The sequence below is a fragment of the Meriones unguiculatus genome, chromosome 3, assembly GCF_030254825.1.
Source record: "Meriones unguiculatus strain TT.TT164.6M chromosome 3, Bangor_MerUng_6.1, whole genome shotgun sequence".
Classification (NCBI taxonomy): domain Eukaryota; kingdom Metazoa; phylum Chordata; class Mammalia; order Rodentia; family Muridae; genus Meriones; species Meriones unguiculatus.
In genome coordinates, this window is record NC_083351.1 from 8,850,334 (window position 1) to 8,867,580 (window position 17,247).

Below are 17,247 nucleotides of genomic sequence, written 5' to 3' on the forward strand. Positions count from 1 at the left end.
AGTTACAAAAACGGTGCAAGAGCGTTGGCCCTATTGACATGACAACAGAGGCATCCAGCCCTTTCATTACTGCTCTCACTGTGGTGCCTTTTCAGTCTGGCCTGTTTCTTGTGGGGCCAGCTCTTCTCCTCCAGAATCAAGTGCTTCGTGATGAGGAGTAACTATGGTCGGAGTCTATCTCCATGGAGATAGTCAATAGAAGAGAATCCAAGATCACATCACTCTCCCCGGAGGAAAGTGAGCTCTCTCCAGGCTTTGTTAAGTTTCCTGAGCTTGACAGAGTGTCATCTACTATTCACCCCGGGCCAGCACAGTGAGCAGATGAACAGTATAACCCCCTAAACCTAGCAAGTCAAGGGGACGCGGAACAGATCCTTACCATGTTTGTGACCTCACCAGTTCCCCAGCCATTCTCTACTCCAGGCTGGAAAATTGAAAAGAAGTATTCCACTAAGGTGCTCGTTGGAAACTGGGTGGAAGAAAGGAGGAAGGTAAGAAGGAAGAACCAGTGGGGGAAAGCTTGGAGAGAGGAGGAGCAAAGTCGTTCCTATTTTCAAATGTGAGGCAGCTTCTGGCTGAGTCTGAAGACCATGGCATTAGGTGGGGTCTTTGTGTTCTACGTAGGAAAGATGCATTCAAGCAATAATCAAAAGCTCCTCCTTATGTCTTAAAGACACCAGAGAAGGGATGTTAACACACTTGTGTCTCCAGCACTGTTGTCACTGAACTATTTCTAGGTATCAGGATAGGTCCCCAATTCCTTTGTACTTTTGAATTTTATTTATAGTTTATTTGTTTTGTTTTGTTTTTGAGATAGAGTCTCTTTACATATCCCTGGCTAACCTTGAACTCACAGAGATCTGCCTGCCTCTGCCTCCCCGGCGCTTGTGTCAAAGGTGTGTGCCATCATCTCTGTGCTTTTTCTTTTTCTTTTTCTTTTTCTTTTTCACTAGGCTGGTGACATGGCTCAATAAAAGAGTATTTACTGTCCTTGCAGGGGACTGGAGTTTGGTTCCCAGCCCCACATAGTGTCTCGCATGCAGCCCCAGGGATTCGGGGTCCTCTTCTGGCTTCCTCGTGCTGTATAAACATGGTGTGCTTATGTACATACAGGCAAATACTCATACATGCAAAATAAAAGCCATGCGCAAACCTTTAAACCACAACACACATACATACACACACAAACTTGAACACAGATGCCTGCAAATGCTGGCAAAAGCCAGAAGAGGGAGTCCTATCCATTGGAATAATGGGAAGCAAACTTGGTCCCCTGCAAGAGCAGAGGCTCTTAAACCCAGCCATCCCTTGAACATTTATTTATTTGTTTGTTTGTTTGTTTATTTATTTTATGTTTTTCAGGGTTTCTCTGTGTAACCTTGGCTGTCCTGGACTCTCTTTGAGACCAGGCTGGCCTCAAACTCACAGTGATCTTCCTGCCTCTGCCTCCCAGAGTGCTAGATTAAAGGCGTGTGCCCGGCTCCCTTGAACTTTTATTTGGGCAGTTTCTACTCTTGTCAGCCTGGCCCCTCACTGATCGTAGCAGCCACGGTACTCCCCTGCAGGGACATCGATGGGTCCACTGCTGCTCGCTGCACTAGTCCCACAGCCTACTGTGTGTTAACTCTCCAAACAGAACAGGTCCTTGGTGGTGCTTCGCCTGAATGGGCTGCTTGAAACTGAGTCTCTTCCTTTGTGGCCAGCAAGAATGGCTGCATCGAGTTTTGCCAAGACTGGGCTTGGTTTGTTCAATTGGTACAGTGCTTGCCAAGCATGCATGAGACCCACCCAAGGCCCAATTCCCAGGAGTGCATAAACTAGATGAGGTGTTGCACACCTGTAATCCAGAGTACTCAGCACCCGGGAGATAGTGGCAGAAGAACCTATATTTCAAAGCCATTCTTGATAACAAATTGAGTACAAAGCCAATCTGATCATATATATATATGAATGCTGCAGACAACTTTACTTCAGTTTCAGTGTATTTTTATACATGGATGTAACAAAGTGTTTGTTGTTTGAGCTCAGAAAAACATGATCAGAAAACATGTAAATAAATGGCAGGAAGCACAAACTACATATTAACAGAACAGTCCTTTTATAGAACTTTCTCCAGATCTACCAATTCAAATGCAATTGCCTGGACTTACCATAGATAATATCTGGGAACGCATGACAACAGGCCATGTCCAGATTCAGGGGACGCTGAGGACAACACTCACTCAGCATCTCCTTTCACCAGATGGGGCTCTATAACTACGTTCTGAAATCCAACAAGAATAAACATGTCTCATAATTGAATGCAAACATTTGTCACAAGAGGCACAAAATCGCATCCAGAAGAATTCAGGGAGCAAAGTGCAGCTAAGGTAAAAGGCCCTCTGCCTTTTTTCCTGAAGCCTCTCACCATTCCCCAAGGTATTGTTCATTGTGCGTCATTCTCTTGACTGTGTTCCATCACTTTGGACAACTCGGAAAGATTGTTGCCATGGAGAACATTAGTCATTACCAGACACGGCAAGTGTCGTCATTAACTTCAACTGTGCTTGACAGTTGTGAGGAAGAGAAGCACCAAGTGGGGGAAATGATCAGATTAGCAATCAGATTCCTGTATGAGAAAGCTGCAGAAGAATCTGGACTATCAATGTCGCAAATAAAAGATAACGGGTAGATAAGCCCAGAGACGGCGCATACCCTTAATCCTGGCCCTTGGGAGGAAGTAGACCAGTGTCTAACTTGAGGTCTAACGTACATAGGGAGCTCCAGGCCAGCCAGGACTGCGTACTGAAACTTTGTTGAGAGAGAGGAGAAAAAAAGAGAGATGGGTGAAAAGAATGAGTAGAGGAACCCAATATAACACATGAAAAAACAAACAAACAAACAAACAAACAAAAAAAAAAACTCTGGGCTTTGGTGACACGTCTATCATCTTAATGCTTGAAAAGGCTGGGTTGTAAGTTCAAGGTTAACTGGAGGGTTGTAAGTTCAAGGTCAACATAGGCTAAGTATTAAGAAAAGAAAGAAAGGGGAAAGTAGTATTTTAAAGAGAAATCAAGACATTTAATAGGGAATGTGTATGTGAAAAAGGCAAACTTCAAAAGAGCCCAGGCAGGATATGTGCCAAGAAAAGGCTTGAGACTTGATTCAGCCTTCATGACAGTTGGCTCAGAAGACCAGTTATTTAGAAAAAGGTCTTCTTCCCTTGCATATATCTGGTCAACAGAGAGTGGGAGAGTTGGTATTTTTAATTTTTAAATTTTTTGGCACTGAAAAATTATTAGACATACAAAGAAAAAGGAAAACATGCCAAAGAAAGAAAAGGAAGTAGGAGGGTCTCTCTAAATAAACCGAGTATCGCCATGTGTGGTAGCACCTTTAATTCCAGCACTCCGGAGTTTGAGGCTGGCATGTGTGTAAGTTTGTTCATCTCTGTGAGATCGAGGCCAGCCTGGACTACAAAGCGAGTCCAGGACAGCCGGGCTACTACACAGAGGAACCCTGTCTCAGAAAAAACAACAACAATAACAACAATAACGAGGAAGCAATGAAGACATTTCCAGACAAGCAAAAACTGAGGAAGTTTCTCAGCTAGAGCTTGAACATCTGGAGACCGGCCTTCTCATGTAATCATTCAAGTAAAAATGAAGGGACATTTGCTCATGTAAATGAAAACACATAAACAAAGATAAAGCCAGTGTGGCATAATTCAAAATTTGTGACTATCTGTTATTTTGCTACATACTTTAGAAGAAAAAAAAATACATGAAATGTTATAGAACCGTGCAAATGAACACAAAACTCATATTGATATACTTTGTGACAGCAATAAAATTAAATAAAAAAAACTTGCAAGATGGCTCGGTACATCAGGGTGCCTGTCACGGAGCCTGCTGATCTGAGTTTGATCCCTGGAGCCCACATGGGTGGAAGGAGAGAACTGACTCCCACGGGTTGTCCTCTGAGCTCTGTACTCTGGCACATTTCTCACCTCCTGGGCCCCGCTCACTTAAATGAGTAAAATGTGCTAACTTTTTTACTCATTTTTACTCATAGGACACTCTAGTTTTCACTTTAGGAAACCTATTTAATAGCCAATTAAATCATGAAATAGAATTTTTTAAAGGTTGCTCTCATTTGCTGTAGCAAATCACAGCCTCGCATAGTCCCAGCTGCATAGCTACGTTAAGTATGACGTAGTGTCTGAAGGATAATGGGAGCTGGTGACAGGTAGACATTTATAGTTTAACAATCCTTACGTTGTGTGTATTTATTCTTACAAACTGTAGATTTGGGCTCCTTGAGCTTTTTTGTTTAAACTGGCAGAATGCTGGCATTGTGGTTAGTTAGGAAACTTGCTTACGGATTTCTGTGTGCCCATCAGATAGGTCCCTGCATCACTGTCTGCTTTAGCAATGCAATTGCTGGTGAGGAGGTGAGTGGGAGGGCAGATCTTGAAGTGTGTAGAAGGTGAATTTTAAAGTTGGCTTTATTTCCATACCAGAGACGGAACACAGGGTCTTGTGAATGCTAAGCAAGTGGCTGCCATTGAGCTATACTCCCAGATCCCTGAAAATATAACTTAAAAATTTTATCTGGGTGGTTGTGGCACACGCCTTTAATCCCAACACTCTGGAGACGAAGGCAGGTGGATCTCTGCCAGCCTGATTTACTGAGCGAGTTCTGGGACAGTCAAGGCTACACAGAGAAACCCTGTCTCAAAAAAGAAAAGTTACATTTATTCACTTATTTATATTAGGGGGTGGTGCCCTTGGTGACACTGTGGTGGTGGCAGGATAACTTTCGGAAGTCAGTTCTCGTCTTCCACCGTGGGTCCCAGTTATCCAGCTCTGGTCATGAGGGTTCCTGGCAAGCACCTTCTCTGGCTGAACCATCTCGGCAGCCCTGTCATTTTAAATGTTAGAAATTCCTTTCTTTCCATGGACAAACATGAAAAATATAAAAACAGACTCTTGTTTGGTCTGAGGCTCTTGCTAATTATAGTCTCATTAAGTGAGTGACAGCCCACTGGTAGTGTCACCTTACACTTTACTAAATACTGTCACTGTGGGAAGTTTTGTGGTGAGTGGTTCAGGCTTGATTGTCTAGATTTCAGAAACTTTGCAGTAAGTGTTTGTGCACTATAAGAAATTACAGTATCTTTTTGTTTAGTCTGAATCTGTTTCAGAACTTGGAATAAATCTTTTCTAAGTGATTAAAAACAAGGACCTGGACAGATGGATCTACAGTTAAGAGCACTGGCTGCTATTGAAGAGGACCTGGGTTCAATTCCCAGCACCCACATTGTGGCCCACACTGTCTGTAACCTGATGCCTCCTTCTGGCCTCCATAGGCCCCAGACACAAACACAGCACATACATATACATGAAGGCAAGACACTCATACACTAAAATAAAAATGTATGCATTCTCTTTTAAAAACTGCCTCAAGCTGGATGATGGTGGTGCCTTCAACCCCAGCACTCAGAGGGCAGAGGGAGGCAGGCAGATCTCCGAGTTCAAGGCCAGCCTGTTCTACAGAGTGAGTTCCAGGAAAGCCAGGACTACAGGGAGGAACTCTGTCTCAACCAACCAGGAGCATCTTAACACCTAAAAGAAAAAGAAAACACTGAAATCAGACAAAGAGCCTTTTTGACACCATTTAGAATTAAATAAGAAATCAGCAGCAAGGTGAAGAGTTAAGAGCGTGCGCACATACATACACATGGGGTCGGGGGGATTAGACAGCAAGATGGAATGGCACTTGCTATATAATATATAATCCTAGCATTCAGGAAGCTGAAGCAGGGGGAATAGGGAAGAATCTGGAGCCAACTACATAGTGAATCTGAGACTAGCCTAGGGTCTACACTGTTTTTTTTTTTTGTTTTGGTTTGGTTTTTTGTTGTTGTTGTTGTTGTTTGTTTTTGTTTTTGTTTTTTTGCTTTTTGTTTTGTTTTGTTTTTTAAGGAGAGGGGCAGAAAACTATGAAAACAGGAGTCGGCTAATTGAAAATATTGACAAGGGCTGGAGAAATGGCTCAGCAGAGGAAAGTACTTGCTTGCCATTGAAAGGGTTAGGCTAACTTTATAACCTATGTGTCTTCTAAAGCCTATAGTTTTGAGTTTTAGGTCCAGGTTAAGGTAAAGCTTCTTAGTACCTTTCCAGAGAATGGAGGAATGTGACCCTATCTGTGAGGACAGATAAAAAAAAAAAAAAAAAACAAGCAATGACCTTCACTCAGCAAAAAGAATGATCAGACCGTTGTCTTTAAGATAGTGTTTCTTAGCAACAAACAACAAACACAGACGGCCTCAATCCTTCTTCTGAGTAGCTCCTGACCTCCAACCAAATCTTCAAGGATGAGCTAACCACCCCACCTTCAATTGCAGCTGCATCCACACTTGGCAGGACTGGCCAAGCTTGAACACTAAGACTAACCAATTATCTTACTTTATAGCTTCCTCATCCAATCCTAAATTGCCAAAACTGCAACTTCAAATTTCCCGCAATTTTTCTTTTAAAAACCTAAAGCCTTTGTCTCCCGGGGCCACTCTTTGCTGACCGGCTGGGGTGACCCCATTGCACAATGGTTAAATTAAACCTCTTGCTTTTGCAATGAGTTGCTTGGTCTGTGAGAGTTTCTGGGAAGGGCACCATCTTAAACTCCTGAGCTGTGAGACCCCAGGTCTTACACCATGTGTCCTAGCTTACTTCCTGCTGCTGTGATAAATGTCAGACCAAAACAACCTAAGAAAGAAAGGGTTTATTTGCCTGACACACCCAAATCTCAGACAAGTCAGGGCAGGGATGCTGCTGACTGGCTTGCTCCCCATGGATTGCTCAGCTTGCTTTCTTACAGAGCTCAGAACCACCTTCCCAAGGTTGGCATTGCCCACAGTGGCATGACCTTCCCACATCAATCCTTAATCAAGAAAATGCCCTTGTTGGGCAGTGGTGGCATATGCCTTTAATCCTAGCACTCAGGAGGCAGAGGCAGGGGGATCTCTGTGAGTTCAAGGCCAGCCAGATCTATAGAGCTAGTTCCAGGACAGTCAGGTTTACACAGGGAAACTCTGTCTTGAAAAAGAAAGAGAAAGGAAGAGAGAGAGAGAGAGAGAGAGAGAGAGAGAGAGAGAGAGAGAGAAAGAAGGAAAGAAGGAAGGAAGGAAGGAAGGAAGGAAGAAGGGAGGAAGGAGAAAGAAGATGTCCTCACAGACTAGTGTGCAGGCCAATCTGATGGAGGCAGTTCTCAGCTGAAGCTTTTTCTGCCCAGATGCCTCGGTGCCCAGTTGACAGACTCAGACTAGCGTGTCGTGTAAGACTGGTGATCTGAGCTCGGATCCCAGAACCCATGCAGGAGCTGGGTGCGCTGGCAATTGTGTGATCATCAGCACCTACAGCCAAAGGAGGGAGAGAGAGACAAGCGTCCTCTGACGCTTGCAGGCCAGCCCAGGGTGTGCACTGCAGTGGCCAGCAAGGACAGCCCCTGCTCAAACGGGGCGTGGGAGGGGGGTGACATCAGATGTTGTCCACACACACAACACGCAAACATGGCTCACCACATGCCACACCTCACACGCACACAAACTACACACACCATACACAACACACACACACACACATACACACAAGCCTAGAAAAACCATACACACTACACAAACCATAAAAACGACACCATTATCTCCCACACACGCCACACATCTTATACACACCATGTACACCACACATACATACTACGCACATACACCATACATATTAGACACATCACATGCTACACAGCACTACACTATACATATATACACGCTATGTGCGCTCACAAGCATGAAAAAAATATTTTTAAAAGAAAAAAAAGACAAAATTAGCAATTCAATAGACTTAGGGAAAAAACTTCAAATAATGAAATGAAGGTGGGGAATCGCTGCGCTAAAAATTATTTTCTAAGATCTGTAATTTATTTATGTAGACGATGTTAGCATGTGCACACGTGTGCAGTGCTGCGGAGGCCAGAAGGGGGCGCAGGGTCCCCTGGAGCTGGATCACGGGAGGCTGTGAGCTCCTGACACAGGCTCCGGAGGCTCCTTTCTCTGTCAGAGCAGCAAATTAACTTAGCTACTGAGCCGTCTCTCCGGCCCCTGGAAAACTGGCTGATCTACAGGAAATAAGCAAATTCCAAGAAGCATGCAATCTATCAGACTGAACTCTAAAGAAGTAGAAAAGCCAGATAGGTACATAATTATATATTATAACTGGATCTGTGATCAAAACCTTAAAGAAAAGCCCAAGACAGAGAACTCACTGGAGAACGTATCAAACACGTCAAAAAGAAGAGGAGGAAAAAAATAATAATAATAACACCAGGGGCTGAAGGCTCAGTACTGAACTACTCATGTAACTACCCAGCATCCGCTTGGTAGCTCCTATGGGTCTGTAACTCCAATTCCGGGGAACCCAATGCCTCCCCCTTCTGGCCTCTGTGTGTACTACATGCACACGGCGAGCAGACAACCATGCAGGCAAAACACCCATATGTTTTATGTGTATAAAATAAAAATGTGATATTTAAAAAAAAGTATTATAAGACCTGGGGTCTCACAGCTCAGGAGTTCAATCGCGCCCTTCCCAGAAACTCCCCCAGACCAAGACTCGTTGCAAAAGCAAGAGGTTTATTAACCATTGTACAACGGGGTCACCCCTGCTGGTCAGCAAAGAGTGGCACCGGGAGACAAAGGCCTTTAGGTTTTTAAAAGAAAAATTGCGGGAAATTTGAAGTTTTAGTTTTGGCAATTTAGGATTGGATGAGGAAGCTATAAAGTAAGATAATTGGTTAGTCTTAGGTGCTCAAGCTTGGCCAGTCCTGCCAAGTGTGGATGCAGCTGCACTTTAAGGTGGGGGTGGTTAGCTCATCCTTGAAGATTAGGGCTGCGGGCTCTTGGCTGGAGGTCAAAAGCTACTCAGAAGAAGTTTAGGTTCCTTGCTAAGAAACGCTATCTCAAGGACAAGGGTCTGGTCCTTCTTTTGCTGAGTGAAGGTCATTGCTTGCTTGCCCTTTTTTTACATCTGTCCTCACAGATAGGGTCACATTCCTTCACTCTCTGGAAAGGTACTAAGAGGCTTTAGCTTAACCTGGACCTAAAACTCAAAACTATAGGCTTTAGAAGACATATAGGTTACAAAGTTAGTCTAACCCTTTCAGTATTAACACAAATCTTCCATAAATACTCTCCAAAATTTGAAGAGGAAGAAATAAAATGAAAAAGTAAAGCCAGCCTCACCCTGACATCAAGACAAAGATGTGAGAAAAAAATAAAACAATAACCTCTAAAGAATGATGATGCAATAGGTTGTATAATGATACATGCCTATAATCCCAGCACCCAGAGTCTGAGGATCAAGGATCACCAGTTCAAACTAACCTGAGTTACTGTATCAAAAACCAAACAAGAGCAAGGGATGTAGCTCAATGGTTAGAGCCCCACGTACCCTTTCCTTTTTATATATTTGTTTAATAATAAGCTTCACAACACAGTAACTGAGCAGCTAATACTCTATTCTTTTTTAAAAGATTTATTCCTTTATTTATATGTAAATGAGTGCTCTAACGCCTGCATGCCAGAGGAGGGCATCAGATCCCAGTACAGATGGCTGTGAACCACCATGTATATGGTTGCTGGGAATTGAACTCAGGACCTCTGGAAGGATGGCTAGTGCTCTTTAACCTCTGAGCCATCTCTCCAGCCCCTATATACTCTTTCTAATACTTAATCTAGTATGTGGGGAGGATTCTGCGTTTGGGACTTGCCTGGGCTATATAGTGAGACCTTATCTCAGGGGGAGCAGGTGGGGGAGGAAGGAATGGAGGAAGGAAGGAAAGAAAAAAGGGAGGGAAAGGAAAATGAAGAAAACAGAACACAGAGCCCATCTACAGACAAAGAACTACAGGTAAGCCACAGAGCTGAGAACTGTAGGGACGGTCCTCCTCGGGGATGAGGCCCTAATTGCTTACCTAATGTCAGTGGTCATCCCTGGTGTAAAACTAAAATATACTGGGCAGGCTGTATTTATATACTTAGGTAGGTAGGTAGGTGTGTGTGTGTGTGTGTGTGTGTTACGACAACTGTTTCTAAGAAGAGGCCATGATTTCTAGAGGGCACCATGTAGGGAGGGGTTGGAGGGAAGAAAGAGAAGGGAGATGTAATTTTTAACCAAACAAATAAATATATAAACTTAAAAAAGAGAAGAGCGGGTGGCTGACAAAGACGGCTCAGTGACCCGAGTTTTGCTCTCCAGATCCCACATGGCAGGAGGAGAATGTATCCACCAACCCAATGCTTTTGGCGAACATATACACACACCAAGCCCACACCTATCAAATACGTTAATACTTGTTACATGTTAAATATAACATGTTAAATATATGTTAAAATTGTTTTTAAGGGGAGAGAGGGACGGCCTAGCAGTTAAGAACATACACTGCTTTTCTGAAGAAACCCAGTTTGATTCCCAGCACCCACATCAGGCAGCCTGCCCCTGCTTGTATTTCTAGTTCTAGAGAGATCTGATACCTGTGGTCTCTTTTCAGGCACCCGTACATATTCACACTTAGACATACATACAATAATAAGGAATAAAAATTAAAAATTGTTTTTAAAATGGAGCTGGAGCCGGGCAGCAGTGATACATGTTTTTAATCCCAGAACTCAGGAGGCAGAGGCAAAGGCAGGTAGGTCTCTGTGAGTTCAAGGCCAGCCTGGTCTACAGAGTAAGTTCCAGAACAGCCAGAGCTACAAAGAGGAACCCTGTCTCGAAAAAAAAAAAAAAAAAAACAGAAAGAAAGAGAGAGGAAAAAAGAAAGAAAGAAAGAAAGAAAGAAAGAAAGAAAGAAAGAAAGAAAGAAAGAAAGGGGAGGGAGGGAGGGAGGGAGGGAGGGAGGGAAGGAAGGAAGGAAGGAAGGAAGGAAGGAAGGAAGGAAGGAAGGAGAAGGAGGGGAGAGAGAGATAAGAGGGTGGAGAATGGGGAACAGAAAGGAAGAAACTTAGAGCATACCACAGCAGTTGGTTCTCAACCTACGGGGAACAACCCTTTCACAGAAGTCACATACAGATATGCTGCATCTCAGATATTTACACTAAAATTCACAAAAATAGCAAAGTTAAAGTTATGAACTAGCAATAAGGTAATTTTATGGTTGGGGTCACCACAGCATGAGGGACTGTATTGCAGGGCTGCAGCACTGGGAGGTTGAGAAGCCCTAGCCTACAAGAATGCTGAGAACAAGAAAGGACAAAAGGAGGCTGCAGAGATGGCTCAGTGTTTGAGGGCACTGGCTGCTCTTCCAGAGGTCCAAGGTTCAATTCCCAGCACCCACATGGCAGCTCACAACTGCCTGCAACTCCAGTTCCAGGGGACCCAACGCTCCCCCATACAGACCTACATGAAGGGAAAACATGTAAACCACATAAAATAAAAATTGGGGGGGGGGGAGAAAGAAAGGAAAAGAAAGAACAACAACAAGTGACTAAAAGTGAGTCCAGAGGAGGCTGTGGGCCCCTCAGCTCATGTCCTTCCTATAGCGTTTGGTGTCCTGGGTTTTTACTCACTCTCTCCCTGCCTATCTTCTGATGGTGGCTGGGGGACATGGCGGGGCTGTGAGAGGCAGCATCTCAGATGCTCATGTGTTCTTTTCCAGTTTGCCAAAGCCACTGACCACTCCCCGAAGTGTACTTGCGGGAAGGAGTATGTCTTCTACCCAGACCACAGACCAGACCAAATTTCCAGGTGGTATGGGAGAAGGAGAGGAGAGGTAAGTGACCTTTATCAGCAGGTGGGAGGATTCCAGAGGCTCCAGGGCCCTAGCATCACTGGGTGCAGCAGGGAGGGTCACCTCCTGCCTGAGTCCCGCCGGGCGTCTCCCTCCAGGCAGGCGATCAGGAAGGCAAGCTTGTCACCATTCATCGATAGGTCGTAGCTGTGCTCTGTGCCACCACACTGAGGATCCCGAGTGTTTAGTTTTGCTAGCCTGTTGTCTCCCACCCCATCTGCACTGACACCTGCCTAAACCCAGCCTAGTGGCAGGAAGGAGTGAGGTGTGGTTTGTGAGAATCAGAGCATTCTGGTGTGAGGGGGGACCCAGGAGACCAGCCGCTCCAAAGGAAGGAAATGAAGTCTTCTAAACTGTGTAACCTGAAAGTACGGGGAACAGGCAGGTGGCTTTTCTGTAAATCAGACAATGCACGTGTCTCTTTTTCTTTTAAACTTAAAAAAACAACAACAGCATTTATTTGTTCACTTGCTGTGGAAGATGCCCATGTATGTGTGCGTGTGTGGAAGTCACAGTACAATCTACTGGAATCCATTCTCCTCCTGCCACATGGGACCTGAGGATCAACCTCAAATCCCCAGGCCCCACAGCAAGCTGCTTTACCGGCTGAGCCGTCTCTCCAGCCTCGAGCCATGGCTTAAAGCTTAAACAATTTCATTTCATCACAAACTGAAATTCTTTAGTATGAACTAAGGTTCCCAGAAAAAAAAGAAAGAAAAGCAAGCCGCACCTATGTTAAGGATTCTACAAGCCTGATCTGAAATTTCTGATTGTAACGGGTTAGAACGTTACAGATACAGAGCCGAATTATTTAGGACTATCTTTAGCCCCATTCATTGCCCCTGTGGAACCTTTGAAAGGCATTAACTTAGCTTCCACCTACCAAAGCTGGGCATGTCATCAGATAGCAGCTAAGAAATCTCCAGCAGAGATGTCTCCATTGCGTTATAACCCACCTACCTAATGTTTCCACTGACGTATTTGGAAAACGCTTTGTTTTATGACTTTGTTTTGTACTCACAAAAAAAAAAAGAAAGAAAAAGAAAAACTTCTTGAGAGTCTAGGGGTGGTGGTCCACACCTTTAACCCCAGTACTCTGGAGGCAGAGGCCACTCTCTAAATTTTAGGGCAGTATGATTTACATAGGGAGTTCCAGACCAGCTGGGGCTACACAGTGAGACCTGGCCTCCAAAAATAAAAACAAACACACAAACAAACCCCAATAAAACAAGACAAAACCTTAATGAGGGCCAGCCGGCAAGACATTTCATTGGCAAAAGGCTCGTACTACTAACAACCTGAATTTGATCCCTGGAATGTTCTTTGGTAAAAGGAGAGAACTTCTTCAGGCTGTTCTCTGATCCCCACACATGCATGTGCCTGCATTCGTTCACGCACAAACAAATATTTGGCTTTCTTTTTTTCACATAAATGCAAAAAAAAAAAAAAAAAAAACAATTAAAATGTGGATTTAAAAAAAATTCATGTAACTGTTTCTAGAAATAAGCTACTATTCTTAGCAATCTGAACTTGTGCTTACAAGCCCTGGTCACTCATATTTAGTTCACGAATAAACTTCTCTGGGTATGGTGGCTTGTAGTGCAGCACTCAGGGAGGCAGAGAAAGGTGGGTCTCTGTGAGTTTGAGGCCAGCCTGGTCTACAAAGTGAGTCCAGGACAGCCAGGACTATACAGAGAAGCCCAGTCTTGAAAACCCAAAAAGAAAAAGAAAAAAGAATAAACTATCTTTGAGATGAGAGCTGGGTTTCGCATTTGGCTGTCCAAGATAACTATCTTCTGCCTTTGGGAAAATCACCCTGGTAAACAGTACCAGGCTGCTCTGTGCTGGCATCCCTGGGACACACTGGCATATGTGTACCACACTGATATCTGCAGACCCAGTACAGGGAAGGAAGTCAGAATCAGAACCCATAGCCTGGGGCTCCCAGTCCCCAGCCACCCTTAGCCCTGATCTTACATATCAGATCATTACACCATAGCCTTTGGCTATGCTTAAGTATAGAGCACGGGGCAACCTTTTAAAGAGACCTTTGGACTCATTACAAACCCTAACCCCCCAACTCATGGTCTCATACAGCTGAAATTAATAAATTCCAGGGGAGGGAGAGACGGCTCAGTAGTGAAGAGCACTTGCACTCTTGCACAGGACCTGAGTTTACTCCCTGGCACCCATGTCTGTCAACGACACAGTCCCCCTGTAACTCTGCAGGTGGGAGAGGTTGACTTCCTCTTCTGAGAGCTTGGGAAACCTCTTCTTCACCTTCAACAAACACACAAATACATGTAAATAAAAATAAATATTTATTTGAAAGTTCCCCTGAGCCAGCTGTGGTGGCCTATGCCTTTAATCCCAGCACTCAGGAGGCAGAGGCAGGCAGATCTCTGTGAGCTGGAGGCCATCCTGGTCTACAGAGTGAATTCCAGGACAGCCAGGATTACACAGAGAAACCCTGTCTCGAAAATAATAATAATAATAATTTCCCCCTGAAGACTGGGCAGCACATGCCGTTAGTCCTGTCACTCAGGAGGCAGAAGCAGGTAGATTTCTGAGTTCATAGCCAGCCTGATCTACAGAGTGAGTTCCAAGACAGCCAGGGCTGTTACACAGAGAAACCCTGTCTCAAAAATTCCCCTGACACTCCACTACTATCACCCCAACACACACATACCCAACCAAACAACCTAGAAATTCCTTCCTCAAGATTCTTCCTGCTCCTAAGGGTTCCCCAAGCCCCATCCGTCTCTCAAGTAGGCTGCTCCCGGCAGGCACTCTGCTACTTCCTGTGGCTGCATTGCCTGGCCCCTCATGAGACCAGAAGGGTCTAAGACAATGGTTTGTCACTATATCTGACAGCAGGGTCACATACAGAACTCAAAGAAATGCCAATAAAATCCATGTTGGCCCTTCTCCTGTAGCTCAGCCACCCAAGAAACACTGCCAGCTAACTTCTGGCCCCTGGTGGTGCAGATCTTGGGAACCAGGCATCATCCCCCAGCCCAACCCCTTCGTCCCTCTCTGGCATGGTGCTCTGACTTATTTATGGAACCACCTTTTGAAGTCTGGGGCACAGGACGTCTATGGCCAGTGACAGACAGTAACCCCCTCAATCAATCCAGCTCCCTAGGAGTCCCTTCCAAGCCAGGAGGATTTCCTTAGGGAAACCCGGCTTCAGGCAGGCAAGCTAGAAGAGAAAAACACAGCTTTCTCCTTCCAGGTAAATAATTCCTCACCAAAGAAAGAGCTCCTTGCTTTGAATCTGAGGGGGCCATAAATCCTTCCTGTGGGAAGGCGATTCACAGAGACTTCACTGGTTTTCCCGAAGGTAAATGAAGGAAATATGAAGCCCAAATGCCCTTTGCCTTGGAAATAGGCAGCTGGGGGTGGCAGGACACGGCAAGATTGAACCAAATGGTATAATCACATCCCAAAACTGCACCCTGAGGGATCCTGACTTTAATTATAATTTACCATCGTAGCTCATTCTGGGGATGAATGCACTTGGCCAGAGCAATGGAAGCAGCTAGTTGGGGTATATAACTGAAAGAGGAGTGTGTCCTGGTGGGACAGGCAGTTCTGCGACCCTTGGAAGTCTCTGGGAACCAATGGAGGCTTCCTTTGCACTGGTGTCTCGGCTCCTTGGAAGGTGATTAATGCCCCCATCCTGGGCCAGAAGGGGCACCTTGCTTTGATGGGTAATGTGGCCACTGTGTGTGTCCTTCCAGGGTCTCCCATACAAGAACCTGACTACCCACCACCAGGAGCTCCCTCACCGTCATCTGGTCAGCACCTATGAGGACCATTACAATCGGCACAGTTATAATCCTTGTGTGCCTCCCCTGCGGATCTGGAATGGACAGAGGTTGCTGTGGCTGCCAGAAAAGTCTGACTTTCCCCTTATTGGTACTTTTCTAATTGCAGATTTCCCCCATGTTTGGTCAGTAAGGGGACCACAAATGCAGAGGGCTGAGGTGTGCTCCCATCACAGACAAATACCTACACAAGCAATGGGGTGAGGTCACAGAAAAATGAGTCCATTTGTTGCTCGGGACTGTACCTGACGGCTTCCCTTGACATCAGGGATAATCCTGTAATGACAACCTCACCCTAACGCCATGGGGCCTATTCACCAGGACCAAAGGTGGCGCATTCTACCCCTATGCCGGGACTTCCCTGTAGGCACAGTGATTGGATCTTCCTCAGGGTACCAGGGGGACAGAGCCGTAACAAGCCTCCAAAATTTTTGCCTTCAGGAAGTTAATGATCCAAGAAACAGACAGACCTAGCTTATTAGTAAATAAGACTGACTAAGCAAGATAGGAGTGTGTACTGTTAAAAAAAAAAAAGAATAAAGCAAGTAGAACAGAGTTTTTGAGAATTTCTTTTATGCCCTCTCTGGCCTCTGCTCACCCTGCTAGCCTCGCTTCTTTATGTAAGAGCCTGGAAAATGTGACAGGAATGTGAGACAATTTTGCCTCCTATTGGCTGGCCCTTGTGCCTCACCCCCAGCAGTTCCTAGAAGTGTCTCCATTAGCACAACAGTGCCATGGTAGGCAACCGCTCCTCCGTTCCAGAACCAGGACATGTTGCTCCGATGGGTGACTTGACTACCATGTGTGTTCTCTGTAGACCAGGCTGGCCTCAAACTCACACAGATCCACCTGCCACTATGACCCTCCACCCTCTGCGTGTGCGCTCACAACCAAACCTTGTGTCACCCAAACCTGGTCTCTCCTGCAGATCCCCCCACAAACTACGGACTGTTTGAGCAGCTAAAGCAGAAGTGGCTTACATCCAAGACTTGCCTGAAGGAGAGCATTTACTCTACATCCTACCTCAGGCCGCCGGTGCAGGCCATGTCCAGGAGGGAGCATGCCCTCCTGGCCCTTCCTGCTGGACTGCAACCCATCCCGCGATTCTGACGACTACCACTCCTCCTGCAGTCTGGCCAGAGCCGGCAGGAGACCCACAGCCTCACTGGACTCGTCAGGCGGCGAGCATCTGCTGATATACCCCAAGAATTAATGACGATCCATTGTTGGGGGGCGAGGGGAATGTCCTCTTGGAATCATGATCTCTGTTTTACCGGCTACCTTCTCTCTAAACTCATAATTAAAGCTTCTTTACATAATTGGCTTCTTGACTGCAAAGCCAAGTGTGTACAGGGGATAAGCAGACACTGTAGGAGAAAAGCAGAAAGGTCTTGAGTCCATTGTGCTGGTCACTGTGATCTGACAGAGAGTCGATACCTTAAGCGGGGAAGGGTTTGGTCTGGCTCATGGTTCCAGGGTCACAGCCCATCATGCTAGGGAAAGCATGGTGACAGAAGCAGGAGGAAGCTGGGCCCCTTGCATCCCAAGTAGAAGGCAGGTTTGGTAGCTCACCTCTCCTTTTTATTAGTCTCAGAATCCC

General features: G+C 45.3%; 1 protein-coding gene across 1 annotated transcript; it reads left to right on the forward strand.

The window, feature by feature from the left end:
- Nucleotides 1-342: 342 nt before the first annotated feature.
- Nucleotides 343-16,917, forward strand: Cfap107 (cilia and flagella associated protein 107). The gene is made up of 4 exons (XM_021650249.2): nucleotides 343-491; nucleotides 11,686-11,799; nucleotides 15,561-15,738; nucleotides 16,576-16,917. The coding sequence occupies exons 1-4, from the start codon at nucleotides 381-383 to the stop codon at nucleotides 16,755-16,757; spliced, it is 585 nt and encodes a 194-aa protein (XP_021505924.1). The 5' UTR covers nucleotides 343-380; the 3' UTR covers nucleotides 16,758-16,917.
- The last annotated feature ends 330 nt before the right edge of the window (nucleotides 16,918-17,247 follow it).